We start from the raw sequence: 17,148 nt of genomic DNA, 5'->3' as shown, positions 1-17,148 counted from the left end.
ATAGACCATGCAAATGGATGAAATAGGTCAGACAAACCACGCAAATGGATGAAACAGATCAGACAGGAGAATTAAATAGCTACATGACGTTAAGAGGAATTCTAACATATCTGTACGTACGAATCTAAATGATAGAAATAAATGGTACTGTAGTAAAAAATACATCACGATTATACGTTACTAGTTGAAAAAAAAGAAAAGAAATAAAATAAAATAAAATTTTTTTTCCTACCAAACTTACACCCACAGTAAACCCTATTTTCTTAATCTCAAAATGCTATAAATATCTTCAACATCTATAAATTTTATATAATTAAATTTAAATATTCATGAAAATTTTCAGCACCCACATCTTGCATTTCCAAAAGAAAAAAAAAACAAGATTTAAGCAAAAAACTAAATAGAAATTTTTTTCTGGGGGCTAAATAATTAGACTAGAAACATTAATTTTACAAATTTCACTAGGAAAATAAGACATTTTGCAAGAAAATATTCATATCTCTCTCTCTATCTCTCTATATATTCTTGGAAACAATTTCTTGATGAATTTGTCTCTTCACAACCCCAACAAAACGTAGTACACAAGAGTTATTGGCAATGCAATTAGCATTCCAAATATCACCCTGCAAATTTGAAAAGAAAATAAGATGAAATTAAGAAAAAAAAACACAAGGATTATGTTAGATATGGTGTTTTCTTTCATTTTCTTTTCCTGGAAAATATACTCACCCTGTGCTGAGAATATCAGGGTGTACATTGTATTCCTTGGCAAAGACAAAGGGGACAATTCCTTGTGGTAGAGCTGCCTGTTTGTTTTGATTTTTAATTCCAAACACAACCAAACCAAAAAGATATGTTAGTTTTGTACAAATGTTTGTTCTTCATCACTAACCCCAAACAAGTCCTTGCTTAATTATAACTGTGGATTAATTATTGCTCAAAAGATTTTCAAAATCTAATTGAATTAATAAAGTATCAATCCTAGATCTCAACAGCAGAATAACACGATAATAAAATTTTTTCCAACCCCAATAAAATTTTTCAATGAATAAAAAATGGGGTTGGCTTGTTTTCTTCATTTATCAATATTGAAGTAGGAAGAACAAGTTCTGCAACCATGAGAAAGATTCAATGTTTATTGCACTAGAAACCAAAGGAAAAAAAAAACTGACAAATTCAAAAAAAAAAAATCTTATCAAGAGATGAGCAAGAATGAATTTATTTATTTTAAAAAAGAAAATATTGGAGTTTTGTAGTTAAGTAGGATTGGTTGTGTCAGAAGGAGGCAAGAGAGAGAGAGTGACCTGGACAATGGCAATGTGTAAGAGAGTTCCTCTAAGACCAACAACAATAGAAGCAGCTGCCATAACAGCTGGACCTGTAAGGAATCTCACAGCCATTGCAAAAGCTGCTATGGAATTTCCACATGCTATGATCCTTGGTTGCAAAGCCATGAACAGACCTGTCATCACATTTAAGAAAAAAAAAAATTACTAAAGAAAACGAAAGCATGCCCATCACTTACACCACCACTATTTCTTTGTCATTTGTCAGATTTCTTAAAAAAAAAAAAAAACCAATCTTTTCTTTTGAATGACCTTTCATCATCACTCCCACCAGTACCCATCAACAAATTCTTGATTTTTGAAAAAAAAAAAAAACTCAACACCATTATCATCCCCACACTGTTCTGGTTTGCTTTGTTTCTTCATTAATAATGAAAAAGCTAATAGGATTCTCTTCAAAAGTTTCATTGCTAAAACAAAAAGGAAAAAGATTTTGATAATATACTGACCAAGACTGAACATGGCCATGCCAAGCCCTGCATCTGACAGTATAGAAATGGATTTTGCTATAATGGCAGGCATTTCTACATGCCACCTGCAACAAGAATCCCACAATTTTTTTACATAAAATAAAAAATTAAAAGAAACCCAGAAATCAAAACAGATTTTATAGACAAATAGATTTGAAATCAAGCTTACCTGAATGAAATTAGAGACCAAGTGAGACCAATTAAGCTGGAGTAAGTATTAGGGTTTCTAATCAGTTTCCTCCAAACCATGATCAGAATAAGCCTTGTCATTACACTTGTTGGAGGCATGGCTTTGGATTTTCCTTCATCTCCTATAATTTTCTCACCTTGATGATTGTTATTATTCATTTCTCTTTCTATTCCTCTGTTGCCAAAGCTGAAATCTTCTCTTTCCATATAATCTTCATGATGTTGATGATTCTCTCTGTGTCCCTCTACTGTAAATCCAAAACCCACCAGCAGAAACATTTATTAATTTCAAATCAGAGAATAACACTTGTAAAAAACTCATGAATTTTCTTTCAATGAGAAATAAAAAGGAAAAAAGCTGAGAGAAAAAAAAAAATATATATATATATATATAAGAACCTTTTCCTGGAGATACAGCCAATCGAACTTCTTTCTGGTCATGAGCACCATAATCATGGCTACCAAACACATCTGAAACAGGAGAAGCACTAGAACTCCAAACGAACATATGAAGATCTCTGCCACCACCATCTTCAGCTTTCATATGAGCTTGACCATTAGGCTTTTTCGGACCAGCTGCATTATTAGCAGCAACTCCACCCTTAGACCCAGTTGGCGAAAACATGCCTGGGTTAGGTGCTGGATAATGGGTTGCACCACCAGACCCGTGGTAATGGAACCTTGGCTTGTTACCCCCACCATCTTCTTCATAATTTGACGGCCTGGGTGTAGGTCCTCGAGATGCTGATAAGCCATAGACATCTGAAGAACCAAAATTTGAGTTCCTCCCAGCAGCCATCATGGAGTAAAAATCATTGTGGTTAAAGCTAGAGCCTCTTGGAGTTGGATTCCTTGAAGATTGTAAAGAGTAAATCTCTGCATTGGTTAGGTTTGACGGCCTAGGAGTTGTAGAAGATAGCCCTTGAGATCTCCTTGAGAAGATATCTGATCTTGAAGCATTGGATTTTCTTACAGTGACATGTAACTTGCCATCTTCTTTTATCTCTGCTTCAGTTTCTAGAGGTTGTCTACCATCAAGAGACATAATATCAGAATCGACATGGATTGAGACAATGGAACCAGCAGTGTCTGGAAATTGCTCAGCGATGAGCATTTTAGCACCTCTATATTCAAACATAAAAAGCATCAAAGTATACCAAATAATACATTGAAGAACAACTATTTGCACCATTAAACTTCCAGAATATTCACCATACATCCCTTTGAGCAAAGGGATGCCCATCACAAGAGTGTTTGGAAGAGTAGAAAGTGAAAAAAGCGTAATGGTCCATTCCAAGCATCCCCTTTTGCTCAAATTAGTCCACAGAGCTAGGACTCCAAGAACTATGACCTTTTGGAGAGTATCAGCAGCTATGAAACGAAAGTTCATGGCGTAAGGATCATTGGAAGATATGAAGTGGAAAGAGAGAAGGGGGACTGCAAAAAGAGCAACAAAACGATTGATTCCTGAACACTGATCAGGAGTGAAGATCTTCCACCATTTCACTGACCCATAAGCCAATATCATAGCCACGTATAGTGGCACCATTGCAGTCATTACATGGTAAAAATCGGTTGGTGTAATCATCTTCTTCGAGCTAGCTTGCTTCTTGAATCACTAAAAATTAATCAAGATTAGAGCAACTCTTAAACCTGATGGGAAAGAGACGAGCTTTTCAAGATTGGCAAAAAGTCTGAAGAAGAAAGAGAAGGAGACAGCCTCTGCTGCTTCTGCTGCTGCTGATGCTGGTGGAGAAGGCGGTGGAGTGGTGGTGGTGGTGATGATTATTATTACGAGAATGGAAAAGCATGTGGGTTTTGGGGGAAAGTGAAGAGTAATCCTTTTTTTGCACTATACAAAATACAGCTTTGCTTTGAGAGTAGCAAGCAAAGCTTGCACACTTAACAGTCCCCAAAGCAGGCAAAGGGCTTGCTTTATTTTAAAATTAATTTGTTAATTTTTTTTTTTAGAGGGTTTCTTGTTTTGAGCTGTGTTTGGATTTGTATATTAATTTTGAAGTTGGTATATGGTGGCTGTGGAGATGGTGGTACAAAAGGGGTAGCAGGAAAAAGCAGTTTGGGTTGGTGGTGCCTGGTGGGGAGGTGACTGCTCAGCCTTATTTCTACTCGGTAGTTGTTTGGAGATCCTTCCAAGGTTATATTTGGTATTACAATTAGAATCCATGTTGAGAAAAATACTATTTTAGATTATGTTTATTTCATGGATTTCAAATTTCTTTATGTTTAGAAACCCAGAAAAAATAATTGGGCTGATAATATTTTTCTAATTAAAATAAAAAAAATTAATCATTTTATAAAAATATAAATTTTATAATTACACTCTAAACTTTTAAATTTTTATTAATTATATTTTAAATTTTACTGACATGGTAACATTATCATATATGTCAAGTGGTACTGCAATTTGATTAGTTTTTAACAGTAGAATAACGGTAAAATACATTTAAGGTAAAATTTAAAATTTAATTAGTAACTAAATTAATACATATGATATAATTAAAAAATTTTGTAAAGGATATAATTTTTTTAATTATTAACTCTATTATATAATAAAATTTTTGTATTTTTTATAATAATTTTAATTTTTTATCAAATTATTAGTTTATTTAATATTATCTTAACGTTAAAAATATAGTAGTGACTAGTGAGTGTATGCCAAACGTTAATAAAAAAGATTAATATATTTATATATATATATATATATTTATATAAAAAAAGAGAGAGGGAGATGATATAATGATAAGGTCACAATCATGTTTGGCATATGAAGTTCGAAGGACATGCAATATCAAATTCCATTTATTTACTTCACGTCAATGGATCTTCGACTGGACCTTCATAGCATGCGTTCTTGGCATGCATTATTTGTAATCCAAACCACATTTTAATTTTAATTTTAATTTTAATTTAATAAATATTTAATTTTTTTAAAAAAATATTAATTTTAAATATAACTTAATCATATTCATAATTTTAAAATTATATTTAAAAATATATATTTTTTATAAATTTAAATATTTAAATATAATTATAAATATAAAAAAATTAAAAAATAATGATAAAATTTATTAATTAAATTATCAAAAAATAATAATTAAAGTAAATTATTGATGAATTACCAACCATTTGAAATACTTACTGTTAAAATAAAAAAATTGAATTCTTTTATTTATTTTTAAAATAAATAAATTAAATTAAATTAATTAAAAAAGTTTAGATTTCAAAGAAGAATATGGATTAGATAATGACTAATATTTGGTTTAAACTGAAAAAATCGATTAAACCGAATTAATTTAAAAATTCGATTCGATTTTTTATTCATATCAGTTCGGTTTGATTTTTAATTTCAAAATTTTTAATTTGATTTGATTCGATTTTGATAAAAAAAAACTAAAAAAATCAAAGTAAATCGATCAGTGATAATAATATATTATTTTTAATCATACAGAGAGATTAGATGATATTAAAGTTAAAATACTAAAAAATAAAAAATTTATTAAAAATTCAAACCGAATTGAATCGAATCAGACTGATTCAGTTCGATTTGATTTTTAATTAAAATTAATTCAATTCAAATTTTATAAATACTAAAATTTTAATTTTTAATTTATTCGATTTGGTTGAATTTAAAATCCAACCAACCAAATGCTTGTGTTGATGAGTAGATACTATGGAGTTTAGAAATCTGAAGGGTTGGTCCACAAGACAAATCATGAAATCTTTAAGTGGGCTTTTCATACTTAATTTCACACTTGAATTTATCAAGTAATTGCTTTATATTATCATCACAATTCAAATAGGCATCCATATTGGACTGCTAACCTAACAATCAAACATAACCCTAAAATCAAAGGTTAACAATAGTTGTTTGAGATTATTATATTATAGATAAGATTACAAATCACTTGATTTAACTGCTCAAGAAGAGATAGCATACCAATGAATTTGATTTAATGTTAATTTTAAATTATGTTTGGCAATATTTCAATGGGAGGAAAGAAAAATAAGAGGTGAAAAATAAATAACCAATTTACTTATTTATTTTATATTTAATTATTTAGATATATATCATGTATTAAATAAATATTTTATTTTTTATTTTTATAAGAAATATTTGTGTGAATTAGGTTTATTATATACCAAGATATAAATAAGTGGATCCCTTATAAAAAAATAAATAGAATCTACTTTAAAAATCTATTCGGTTCATAGTAGACTGGGGTTAGTAATATGCCCGTAATCAATCGGTTGGTTATAGTTAAATATTATTTTTCATGAAATTTGAAGTGTTTAATACATTTTAATAAAAATATTTATTTGTTTTTAATGTAAAAATAAAGTTTATGAGATTATGCAAAATAAATTATAATGTGATTATAATTTTAAAATTTTTATTTTATTTAAATAATGTCTTTAATATTACTGTCCATATTTTTATTTAGTAATATATCTTATAGTTAATTTGTTGGTTATAGTTTGATATTAATTTTTCATATATTTCAAATATTTAAATATATTACATAAAGATTATTATTTATTTTTAGTGTTAATTTAATTAAATATCGAGTATAAATAAAATCTATGAGACTATATTACTATGAAAAAAAATTATAATGTGCTTATAATTCTGAATTTCTATTGCATTTAAGTAATGTCTCTAAATGTTACTGATCGATGTTCTTATTATGATTGATTGGACAATTATTAGAACTATTGAGACTGATATATATTATATTCTTTCTTTTTAGATAAAACAAACGATCTCATAGGTTGAGATATATGAGATATCTATAACTAATATGTAGGGGCTTATTTTATAAATAAGTGTACTAACCGATCCGTGTGAGAAATTCATATGAAAAATAACTTGTGTCTATGGATTACTCAAGTGATGGTTGTGTAAGTAATCATTTAACTTGAAATCAATAAATAATCTTATATAAAAACTTTTATATTTTGATTCATCTTACACATTACTTAATTCATAAGTAATAAATGAAGATAAATTAAATATATTAGGAACTGTATAAACGTGTTTATATGATTGAGATAGGATTCATCACCTTAGGTTAAATGAGGAAATATCCCATTTGTTCTCTGCTAGTATTGATCATGAAATCCTTGTGTAAGGTGAAATAAAATTAGCAAATGAGATTTAAAATTTCATTCAATCGGTCAATGATTAACAGATGAGAACTAATATGATTTAATATTACAAACACATTTCATGTATTAAATGTTAAATCGGGACATTTGTGATAAAGGAATATTAATTACACTATCAAACCATACATTAAGTTAAATTACTTTTGACATTCCCAATATTTATATTTTACTAGACAATATTCTTTACTTTTAAATTAATTAATTAGTTAATTATATTTGTTTCTAAGATATTTGAATTCTAATGGATCACACACATAAAAAAATTAAATGAGAAAATAAAACGAGAAGTTAAATCAAGTAGAACTTAATTGCATATAAATTGATATTGGGATAAAATTATAATTTAAAAGAATTATAATTTTAATCTAATTAATTAAGTAAGGATTTAACTAAAATTGTCTAAAATTTATATGGCATGTTTATTAAAATCTTGGACTATAGTTGTAATTTAATTAATTAAATAAATAAATTATATTGAAAACAGTAAAAAAGAGCATATTAGAGACCGGACACTTGGACGGTTTGTGATTTGCGACAATCCAACCAAAACGAATGATTTCGTATTTTGTACAAAAAAATAAAATATATTTATTTTCTCTTGAATATTATTATTTTTTTCGTTTAAACGTGATCTATATTGGTGAAAAATTTTATTTTTCTATTTCTTTCACTGCCGATTGAAACCCAACATATTGGACAATAATTAGAACTGTTGAGACTGATATATGTTATATTCTTTCTTTTTACAGAAAGCAACTGATCTCATATATTGAGATATATAAGATATCTAGAACTAATATGTCGATTTTTATTTTATAAATAAGTGCACTGCTTATTTTATAAATAATTACATTGCGCTGACCTGAATCTATATGAAAAATAATCTATGTTTATGAATTACTCAAGTGATAGTTGTGTAAGTGATTCTTTGACTTGTAATTAATAAATCATTTTATATAGGACTTCTATGTTTTGATTCATCTTACACGTTACTTGGTTTATGAGTACTAAATAAGGATGAATTAGATATAGTAGAAACTTTATAAAAGTGTTTATATGATTGAAATATGATTTACCACCCTAACTTTATTAGGAAATGTTTTATTTATTCTCTGTTAGTATTAATCATGAAATCATTGTGCATGTTGTAATGAAATTAATAAATTAGATTTAAAATTTCATTATCTAATATTTCATTCAATAGGTCAGTAGCTAATAAATGAAAACTAATACGATTTAATATAACAGACACGTTCCATGTATTAAATATTAAATCGAAACATTAATGATGAAAGAATATTAATTACACTGATAAACTATAAACCATGTACTGAAATGTTACGTTAAATCATTTTTATAATTCTAAATATTTGAGTAATCTTAATATGTTGCTAGACAATATTTTTAACTTTAAATTAATTAATTAATTAATTATATTTGAAATCTAATGGGTCACATGCATAAAAAATAATCTAAAAAAATAAAATGAGAAGTTAAATCAAGTAGGATTTGACCTAATTAATTAAGTAAGGATTTAATTAAAATTTTTCAAGATTTACATGGCTTGTTTATTAAAGTTGTGAACCATAATTATAATTTATTTATTTAATTAGTTAAATAAATAAATACATATTACATTAAAACCCTAGAGTTTCGATATAAAAGAATATTTTATGAGAGTTAGATGTTATATAACACCACACACTTTAGAAAGCCTATAGAATTTGCAGGAAAAGATAAGAATTAGCACTTAAAACATTTTCTCCTTCTCAACTTTTAGAACTGTTATAAGGTTGTTTGATTTTTATTCTGTGTGGATATTATTATATACCGTATACTTGAATGTTTTGTGATTTGTAACAATCAACTGAAACGAAAAATCTCACATTTTGTTGCATATAAAATAAAAAGTATTTATTTTCTCTATTTTTATTATTTTATTTGCTTAAATGTGATTCATATTAATAGAAAAAGAATTTTTATTTTTTTATTATATTTAATTCGATTAAAACCTAACACAGTTTGCCCTTAAAAATTTGTTTATTTTTATATCATGGATTTATATTAGGTAGCTTGTCCTCGTTACTGTTCGAGCTGGTTATGCCTTTCCTCTTGTTTGTACAAAAACAAGAATTTCATATAACATATAGGAAAAATTGTAATTTTGTCCAAATAAAATAATTTTCCACTCAAATCTCTGTATTTTCACTTAGATTGAAGAGGTTATTTTTCTTCCTAACTTTTATTTTCTTTACCTTTTCTAAATAAAAGAAAATTATTTTTTTACATATTCTTTTTACTCTTATTTGTTTATGAATCCAAACATATTGTTAAAACAATTTAATTCTAAACTTGAAAATTCAAATTCAAGAATTAGCATGATGGTAGAATGAGTTTTAGTATAAAATCATAATTAAAAAGTATTTCTACTTACCCAAAAGCTAACTCAAAAAAAAGATTCGAGCGTGACATATATTTATGGAAGATCCAATATCAGATGAAAAGACTCGATATCATATTAAATTTGGATAAAATTTAACTCACTTCAAAAACTAACTTGAAAAAGAGAAATGTTTAAAACTCTTATAAGGATATTACTCCAATTTCGAATCGATTTGGGATTAAATAGTTAATAAACGGTTAATGCATGCTTTCACTTAATTATTTATAATATGTTTTGACATTATTATTGAAATTGTTGTTTAGAAAAATAATTTTTAAATATATTAATTAAAAATACAAAAAATAATTTAATAAGATTCTATTTCATATAGATTTTAGTACAAAATACTAAAATAATATATTTTTTTTTCAAAATGATTTTCTTTTTTCTGAAAAGGTAGGTCATTAAAACATATTAGAAATGGGATTGGTTGTAGCTTCATCTCTAGGATTGAAAACTTCAATAGAAACAGATTCTAATCTATATATAGTAAGCTATTTTTTTTAAAGGACTTGATATACGACATCCTGTAATAATTTAGAAGTGATATATAAAGCTCTTTATTTTTAAAAAATTGACATAAAACAGATTGAGAAATGACATTTAAAATTTTTTAAATTAAATTTAAGAAGTCACGTGGGGAGCTCTTCAAATTAAATTATTATTTTATAGAAAGTAATTATGATTAAAATATTAAATTAAAAAATTTATATTATAAATATGTAATGTAATCAAAATTTATACTGACGTCAGAATGAAACTACGTTGTTATTGATTAAGACTTGGAATATAATGTGAGGTGGTAGTAAATATCCACGCCAGTCACTCCAAAACTAAACTGGATAAGATAAAGTATAAAGAAATACTTAGAATTTTAGCGTACTTCTTCTCCCTTTATATTTTATGAGATTAGAATAGATATGGTATTTCTCTAATAATTCAGCGGTAATTCAACCGTTTGATTGAATGAGTATTGTATTTGTTCATTGTTTGTTTGATATAAGATATTGTCACCTATATAGGTGACAATCCTGCGATCACAGATATAATAGAGATATATCAAGCTGTATTTGACTACAGTAATTTTGTGCCGAGATTCACCTTATTGAGAAAGAAATGAGTCTTTTAATGATAATTCGAACATTAAAGTATTTAAATCTTCTTTATTTCAAGATAAATCACGACTTCAATTTACCGAACAATTGTTATGTGAATTTATCTCATAATGACAGCTCATATCTCACTTATGTAGCATCAAATTATAATAGACAAATATTCTTCTAATATGTATATATTAGATGGCAAAAATACTAAAATTATCTCTTAACTATAAATTTTGGGTCAAAAACATTAAATTTCATTTTTAAATTTACATTTCACTTCAAATTATTATTAAAATATTAAATAAATTCAAATAAAATTAAATAAATTAAAAATAATATAATTCATACTCTTAAATTTTTATGAGTAATGATTTTATTTTGATATTTTATTAATAACTTAAAAATAAATTTAAATAAAAAATTAATATTTTTCTCAATAATATATAATTTATAGGCAAATTTAATCTTTTAGCGGTATATATCAGTAATGGGGTGATGAAAAATTTAGGGATTAATTAATAGAGATGAGAGAGAGAGAGATTAAGAAGAAAGCTCTAAAATTTGCAAAAGAAAAGGCCAACAACAATGATGAGTGTTCTCCTTATCAAGAGAGAGAGAGAAGCTTTTCTTGTTGGCTAACGTTTGGATGTCTCCCACTAGGCTCTGTTTGGTCGGCCATTTAATCTGCAATCCTTTGTGGCTGTGTCACGTCTTTGTTACCCTTTCCCTTCTCCTTTCCTTCTTTAATCTATTTCCTTAAACATAATTAATATTATTTGAAATTATAAATTTTAGTATTTTTCCACTATAAAAATATTCAATAAATTTTCACAAAGAATTTTGAAAAAAAAAAATTTGAAGTTATAAAATTATAAATTCAAACTCAATGATTACATTGTAAAAAAATTATTAACCATATTAATCATGCCTTTTTTTTATCCTAGAAAACATATTAATTAGGCTAAACGTTCAAGGCTTCTTATAAAAATATTTATTTTTTTATCTTTTTAATATTTTGATTAATTAATAAAATTAAAATAAAATTATTATTTAATCCCTATAATATGAAAAAATTCATTAATAATTTTTTAAATTTTAAAAATATATTAAAAAACTTTGATATTTTAAAAAATTTACTAATTAATAATTCCATTAATTTTAACCATTAAATATTATAAAATGGTCTAAAATGTCATTGATAGAGAAATTAATTAGTAAATTTTTTTAAAATATAAAAAATCAATTAATAAATTTTTCAGAATTATAAGAATAAACTAATAAAATTTCTAGGTTTTAATTTTATTATTTAAAATAATTTAAAATATACTTTTATTTTCTAATTTATATTAATATGCACATTTAAAAAATTATTCACTCGTCTTTTTCTCTCATTAATAAAAGTAATTTATTAATTTTAAAATTGATTATTAGATTTGATATTTATGGAAATTAATTTTTTTATAATTAAATTTAAAATTTCAATATTTATTTTGAATTTTCATCAAATTAAAAAATATTATTTTATGTGAAAATTCACTATTTACAATATATAAACTAGGAAAGATTTATCAAATATTTAGTCTAATGTGATAGTGAAGGTGGATTGTTGATATGTTTGTTTGTGTCCGAAGATATAATGATAGATAGGGTAAACAATATTCGGTTTAAATTGTAAAAATTGATCGAATCGAATTAATTTAAAAATTTAATTCAGTTTTTTATTTATTTTGATTCGATTCGATTTTTAATTTTAAAAATTTTAATTATTTAGATTCGGTTTGATTTTGATCAAAAAAATTAAAAAAATTAAACCGAACCGATTCGTGATAATAGAATATTATTTTCAATAATATCGAGAAATTATATTATTTAAGATAGGGGTGAGCAGTATTCGGTTCAAACTGAAAAAAAATCGACTGAACCGAACCGATTTGAAAATTTGGTTTGATTTTTTATATATTTTGGTTCGGTTTGATTTTTAATTTTAGAAATTTCAGTTATTTCAGTTCGGTTCGGTTTTGATCAGAAAAAAACCAAAAAAACCGAACCGAACTGATTAGTGAAAATAATATGTTTTTTCAATAATATAGAGAAATTAAATCATATTAAAATTAAAATATTTTAATTAAATTTTAAAATACTAAAAATAAAGTGTAAAAAATAAAAAAAATTATTAAAAAGCGAAACCGATCAAATCGAATCGAACCGAATCGGACCGGTTCGATTCGATTCGGTTTCTGATCAAAATCGGTTCGGTTTGGTTTTTATAAACACTAAAATTTCGATTTTTGATTTATTCAGTTTGGTTTGATTTTTAAACCGAATCAATCGAATGCCCACCCCTAATTTAAAATTAAAATATTCTAATTAAATTTTAAAATATTAAAAAATAAAAAATTTATTAAAAATTTAAACCGATGAAATTGAACTGAATTAGACCGATTCAGTTTGTTTTTTGATCAAAATCAATTCGATTTGATTTTTATAAATACTAAAATTTTAATTTTTTATTTATTCGATTTAGTTTAATTTTGAACCAAATCAAACTGCCCGAACCCTCACCCTAATTACAGAATTCAAACAAGTTCACAAAAATTTTCTTAATTTATAGTGATTTAGGAGAAAAGCTAATTTAGGGATTCATATTTTAACTAAGGTGGCTACTGCTAGCTTTTGTGTGTGGATTACTCATCCTTGAGTTATAATTGACATTTTATTTCAAGAGATTATTCTAGATTTTTTTATTTAATATTTTAAATCTTAAATTGGAGTTACTGGCAGATCTATTGGTCTTGAATTAACTTTAATCTAATTTATTAAAATTTTTCTAAATTATAATAATATTAACTTAAAAAAAAGTTATAAAAAATCTAGTCAAAGCAGCCGCAAATTAGTAATATTACTTACAGCTAAGTTTGTGTAGATATATTTTCAATCATTATATATTACATGCATGGATTTGCATAGTAAAGCTTCATCATTATCAGTCACTAATTATAATTCTAGTCAAAATAATATTTTCATGTTGGATGAATCTAAAATAATCCAAATCACAACTTTAATTCAAAAAATTAAATAATAAAATAGTTTATTTTTTAAAAAAATAATTTCTATGAAGAAAATATTTTTTATATTTAAATAATGTTGAAAAAAGAGTTTTAATTTCAAATTATTAGGGTGATGATAAAAGCCTATATAGAAAAGTCCAAATTTCATGCTTTATGAGATAAAAGGTTGGTCCATTTAGCTCACTCTCAATATAAAATTGATTTTTAAATATTGACAATTTTCAAATTAGTTGAAAATATTTTTTTTAATTACCAAATTCATCTAATCTTTATAGAAAATAAAATATAATGACTTTATATAACAAAATGCTACTAGTTTTTTTAAAAATACATATCGTAAATAAAATCAAAACCGATAAAAAAAATATGTATTGTACATAATAGTTATAAAAAAACACTTAAATAAGTTGGGCTAACTAAAATTAAAATTATTTAATTATATATTTTTAATTTTTTCAAAGAAAAATTTATAATCAAGTAAAAAAATTTATTTTATGTATTATTATATGATACTTTAAAATGTTTTATTGCATATGTTGCTTTTTAAATTGTTGGAAAATTGTAATCATAAGTTTATTCTGGTGGTAAATACATTTAAATAAATTTGAAAAATTTCAGATTTTCTTTCTCCGATTCCCTATTCCTATTTTTTAAAAAATTGTTTGGAAATTATATAATTTGAAGGACGCAAATCCCACATCAATAATATATAGAAAATATAAAAATTTATTAATTGACAAATTAAATTAAAAAGGCCCAAATTTTTTTTGTATGAAAGCCCATATTCAAATTTCAGCTACAAAATGTCTGGCTTGTTTATTGATCCACTCTCCAATACCACAAGCTTCAATATAGAGAAGTTCATCCACTTTTTTTTTTTTTTAAATAATTTTAGATGTTTCAATCCTCTTTGACACGGAGCAATTAAACTTAAATTTTATAAAAAATTGAATTGAGTCTAATTTCTGTTGTCGATGTTCTATGAAGGCCTATAATAACCTTTTGAAAAAAGATTTTCAATACGAATAATTTTAAAAAATATAACGAGAGTTGTAGATCTGTTACAAAGTTTAAGACTCAAATTTTATCATTTAAGGGGTCAATTTTATATTTTAATTATTTTTTAAAATTTTTTTATAATTTTTCATCTTTTCTTTTCTTAACTGTTTAACACACTTTTTAATTTTTAAAAATTCAATAGAAAATTTCGGCTTCTAACATTTCGTTTTCTGAATTTTATCTTAATCAAATGTTATCAGACACAACTTCTGACAGTGTCCGATAGTCCTATACTCTTTATATCATATCAGTCTATTAAGACGGTAAAATATTCCCAATTGATCCATTCATGAGAATCAAATCTTTAATCTAATTAATTAATAAATTATTTGATTAGGTATTATTTATTTTCCTAAGAGTACATTTAGTATGAGGTTAAAGAGAAGGATTATATATTATAGAGTAATAGTGTTAAAATTTACACTAGATTAATATATCACCCATAACGAGTACATATTCATTACACTACCTCTCCTTATTACAACATTTACAGTGACATTATATCATATTAAATGGATTAAATTTTAACCTCTCAATTTTTTTTCTATTTTATTATATTAAATATGAAAAAATTATTAAATTAATAATTACCTATTTTTAATATTAAACTAAATATCATAAAAAAATTGTCTTAATTAACTATTACTCCATAAAAAATACATTACTAAATGTTAACCTTATTTAATTAATCCTATACCTAACATATACTAAGTTAATATGAGTGAGTAAGAAGGGAATGGAGAAATTCAAAATGACATGAAAGGAAAATGGTATTAAAGAATTTACAAATTTTAAATATTGTGAATTTAATATCTAATAAATTTGAATGTTGAAGACCAATTCATATAACCAACTTTTAAGTAATTTTGGAATTAGAATTTAATTATTATTGTTATTGTTGTGTGAGTCACTCAATTTTGAATACAAGTTGCCAATTGAGTTGGTAATAGTTAAAGATGAGCAACCTACTCCTTGTTAACAAAACAAGTAAACAACTTCAAATATTAATATAATATTTTGAGTTATTTTCTTTACATGTAGAAATAAAATTGATATAATTCAATACTCGCTCAAGATATATCACACGAATTTGCGAGTTTTCTTTTTCAAGACTTTTCATGCTATCTCATGTTTTAAATCTTCTACTTGTATAACTTCATTATTGAAATGTGAAATGAAGGTCTTTAGAGACTTACTCTCATCTTGCCGGATTTTTTGGAGATTAGTAGAAAGTTCCTTAAGAGGTATATATATAATAAACTTAAACTTAAAAACTGCAATAAATTGAGTAAAATTGTTAATTGAACTTAGACTTAGGTGTTGGTATCAATTTTTGGCCAAACCTGTTAGGGTAGATGAAAAGGCTCGATATGGTATAAAATCATTGACTTCTTGAAGCTGAATTATAGTTTTGAAAATCGTCAAATGGCTCATGAGATCCGCCATCCTATCATATTTATCAAAGTTAGGCAGGTTGAACTTTAGAGGAAAGGTTTCTACCAAGACCCTTTTAGATAAGGGTGAAGCATTGCCTAAGACATAATCTTCCTCTTGCTCTTTTTAGTAACATCAGGATGGCATGCACCATCTTCCAGTCTATGGAGAGAAGGTTCGGCCGCCGAAGGTGCCGCCGAACTTGCCTGACTTTCGTCTCTGTCTGGGACTTTCGGCCGCCGAAGGTGCCGCCGAAAGTGCCCTGCCCAGCCTTTTCTTGGGTGTTTTCTATGCATGCTTCTATGATGTTTTAGGGGGTTTTTGGGTAGTCTTTTAAGAGTTGTATTGCATAATGTTATTATGTTATATGTTCAGAGTTATAGTATTGTGCTTGGCCCGAGTTGGATAATCCCTTTGTTCATGAGTTTTATTTTTATGTGGATGTATGTTTTAGACCGAGTTTGACATAGAGTATGCTGACCCTAGGGGTTCTATGAGTTCAGTCATAGTGCATACACAGGTCAAGCTGGTTAAAGGTAAAGTAATAAATGTTTCATGGAAATGATTGTTCATGTTTTGGGATTATACCGACTGTACAGGATGCATAGTAGGCTTGCTACGGGTCCCGGCGGCCTTATGCCGATCTGGATCCTAGCGCCGGTAGCCGTCCGGATTTCCGGGTCGTTACAACGTCCCTTGTAGTCTCATTCGACAACTCCTCATCCTCGATCTTAGTCTTACTTTTTTGATTGAGTATGCACTATTTTCGAGTCCTTGGTGCTTCAAAAGAAGTCTCCTATCTTACTCCAGGAGCCCCAAAGGAAGCCTTTTCCCGAACTTTATATTGCT

General features: G+C 26.2%; 1 protein-coding gene across 1 annotated transcript; it reads right to left on the bottom strand.

Annotated features, from left to right (window-relative positions):
- Positions 1–284: 284 nt before the first annotated feature.
- On the bottom strand, positions 285–4,071 carry LOC110630993 (probable auxin efflux carrier component 1c). Its single transcript, XM_021778670.2, has 6 exons — positions 2,405–4,071; positions 1,986–2,253; positions 1,796–1,881; positions 1,305–1,462; positions 730–806; positions 285–623 (listed from the first exon to the last, which is right to left on the bottom strand). The coding sequence occupies exons 1-6, from the start codon at positions 3,591–3,593 to the stop codon at positions 557–559; spliced, it is 1,845 nt and encodes a 614-aa protein (XP_021634362.1). The 5' UTR covers positions 3,594–4,071; the 3' UTR covers positions 285–556.
- Between the last annotated feature and the right edge of the window lie 13,077 nt (positions 4,072–17,148).

Source organism: Manihot esculenta, chromosome 14 (assembly GCF_001659605.2).
Source record: "Manihot esculenta cultivar AM560-2 chromosome 14, M.esculenta_v8, whole genome shotgun sequence".
NCBI classification, from domain to species: Eukaryota; Viridiplantae; Streptophyta; class Magnoliopsida; order Malpighiales; family Euphorbiaceae; genus Manihot; species Manihot esculenta.
The sequence above is the reverse complement of the archived record's forward strand: the minus strand, read 5'-3'. Positions and strand labels throughout refer to the sequence as shown.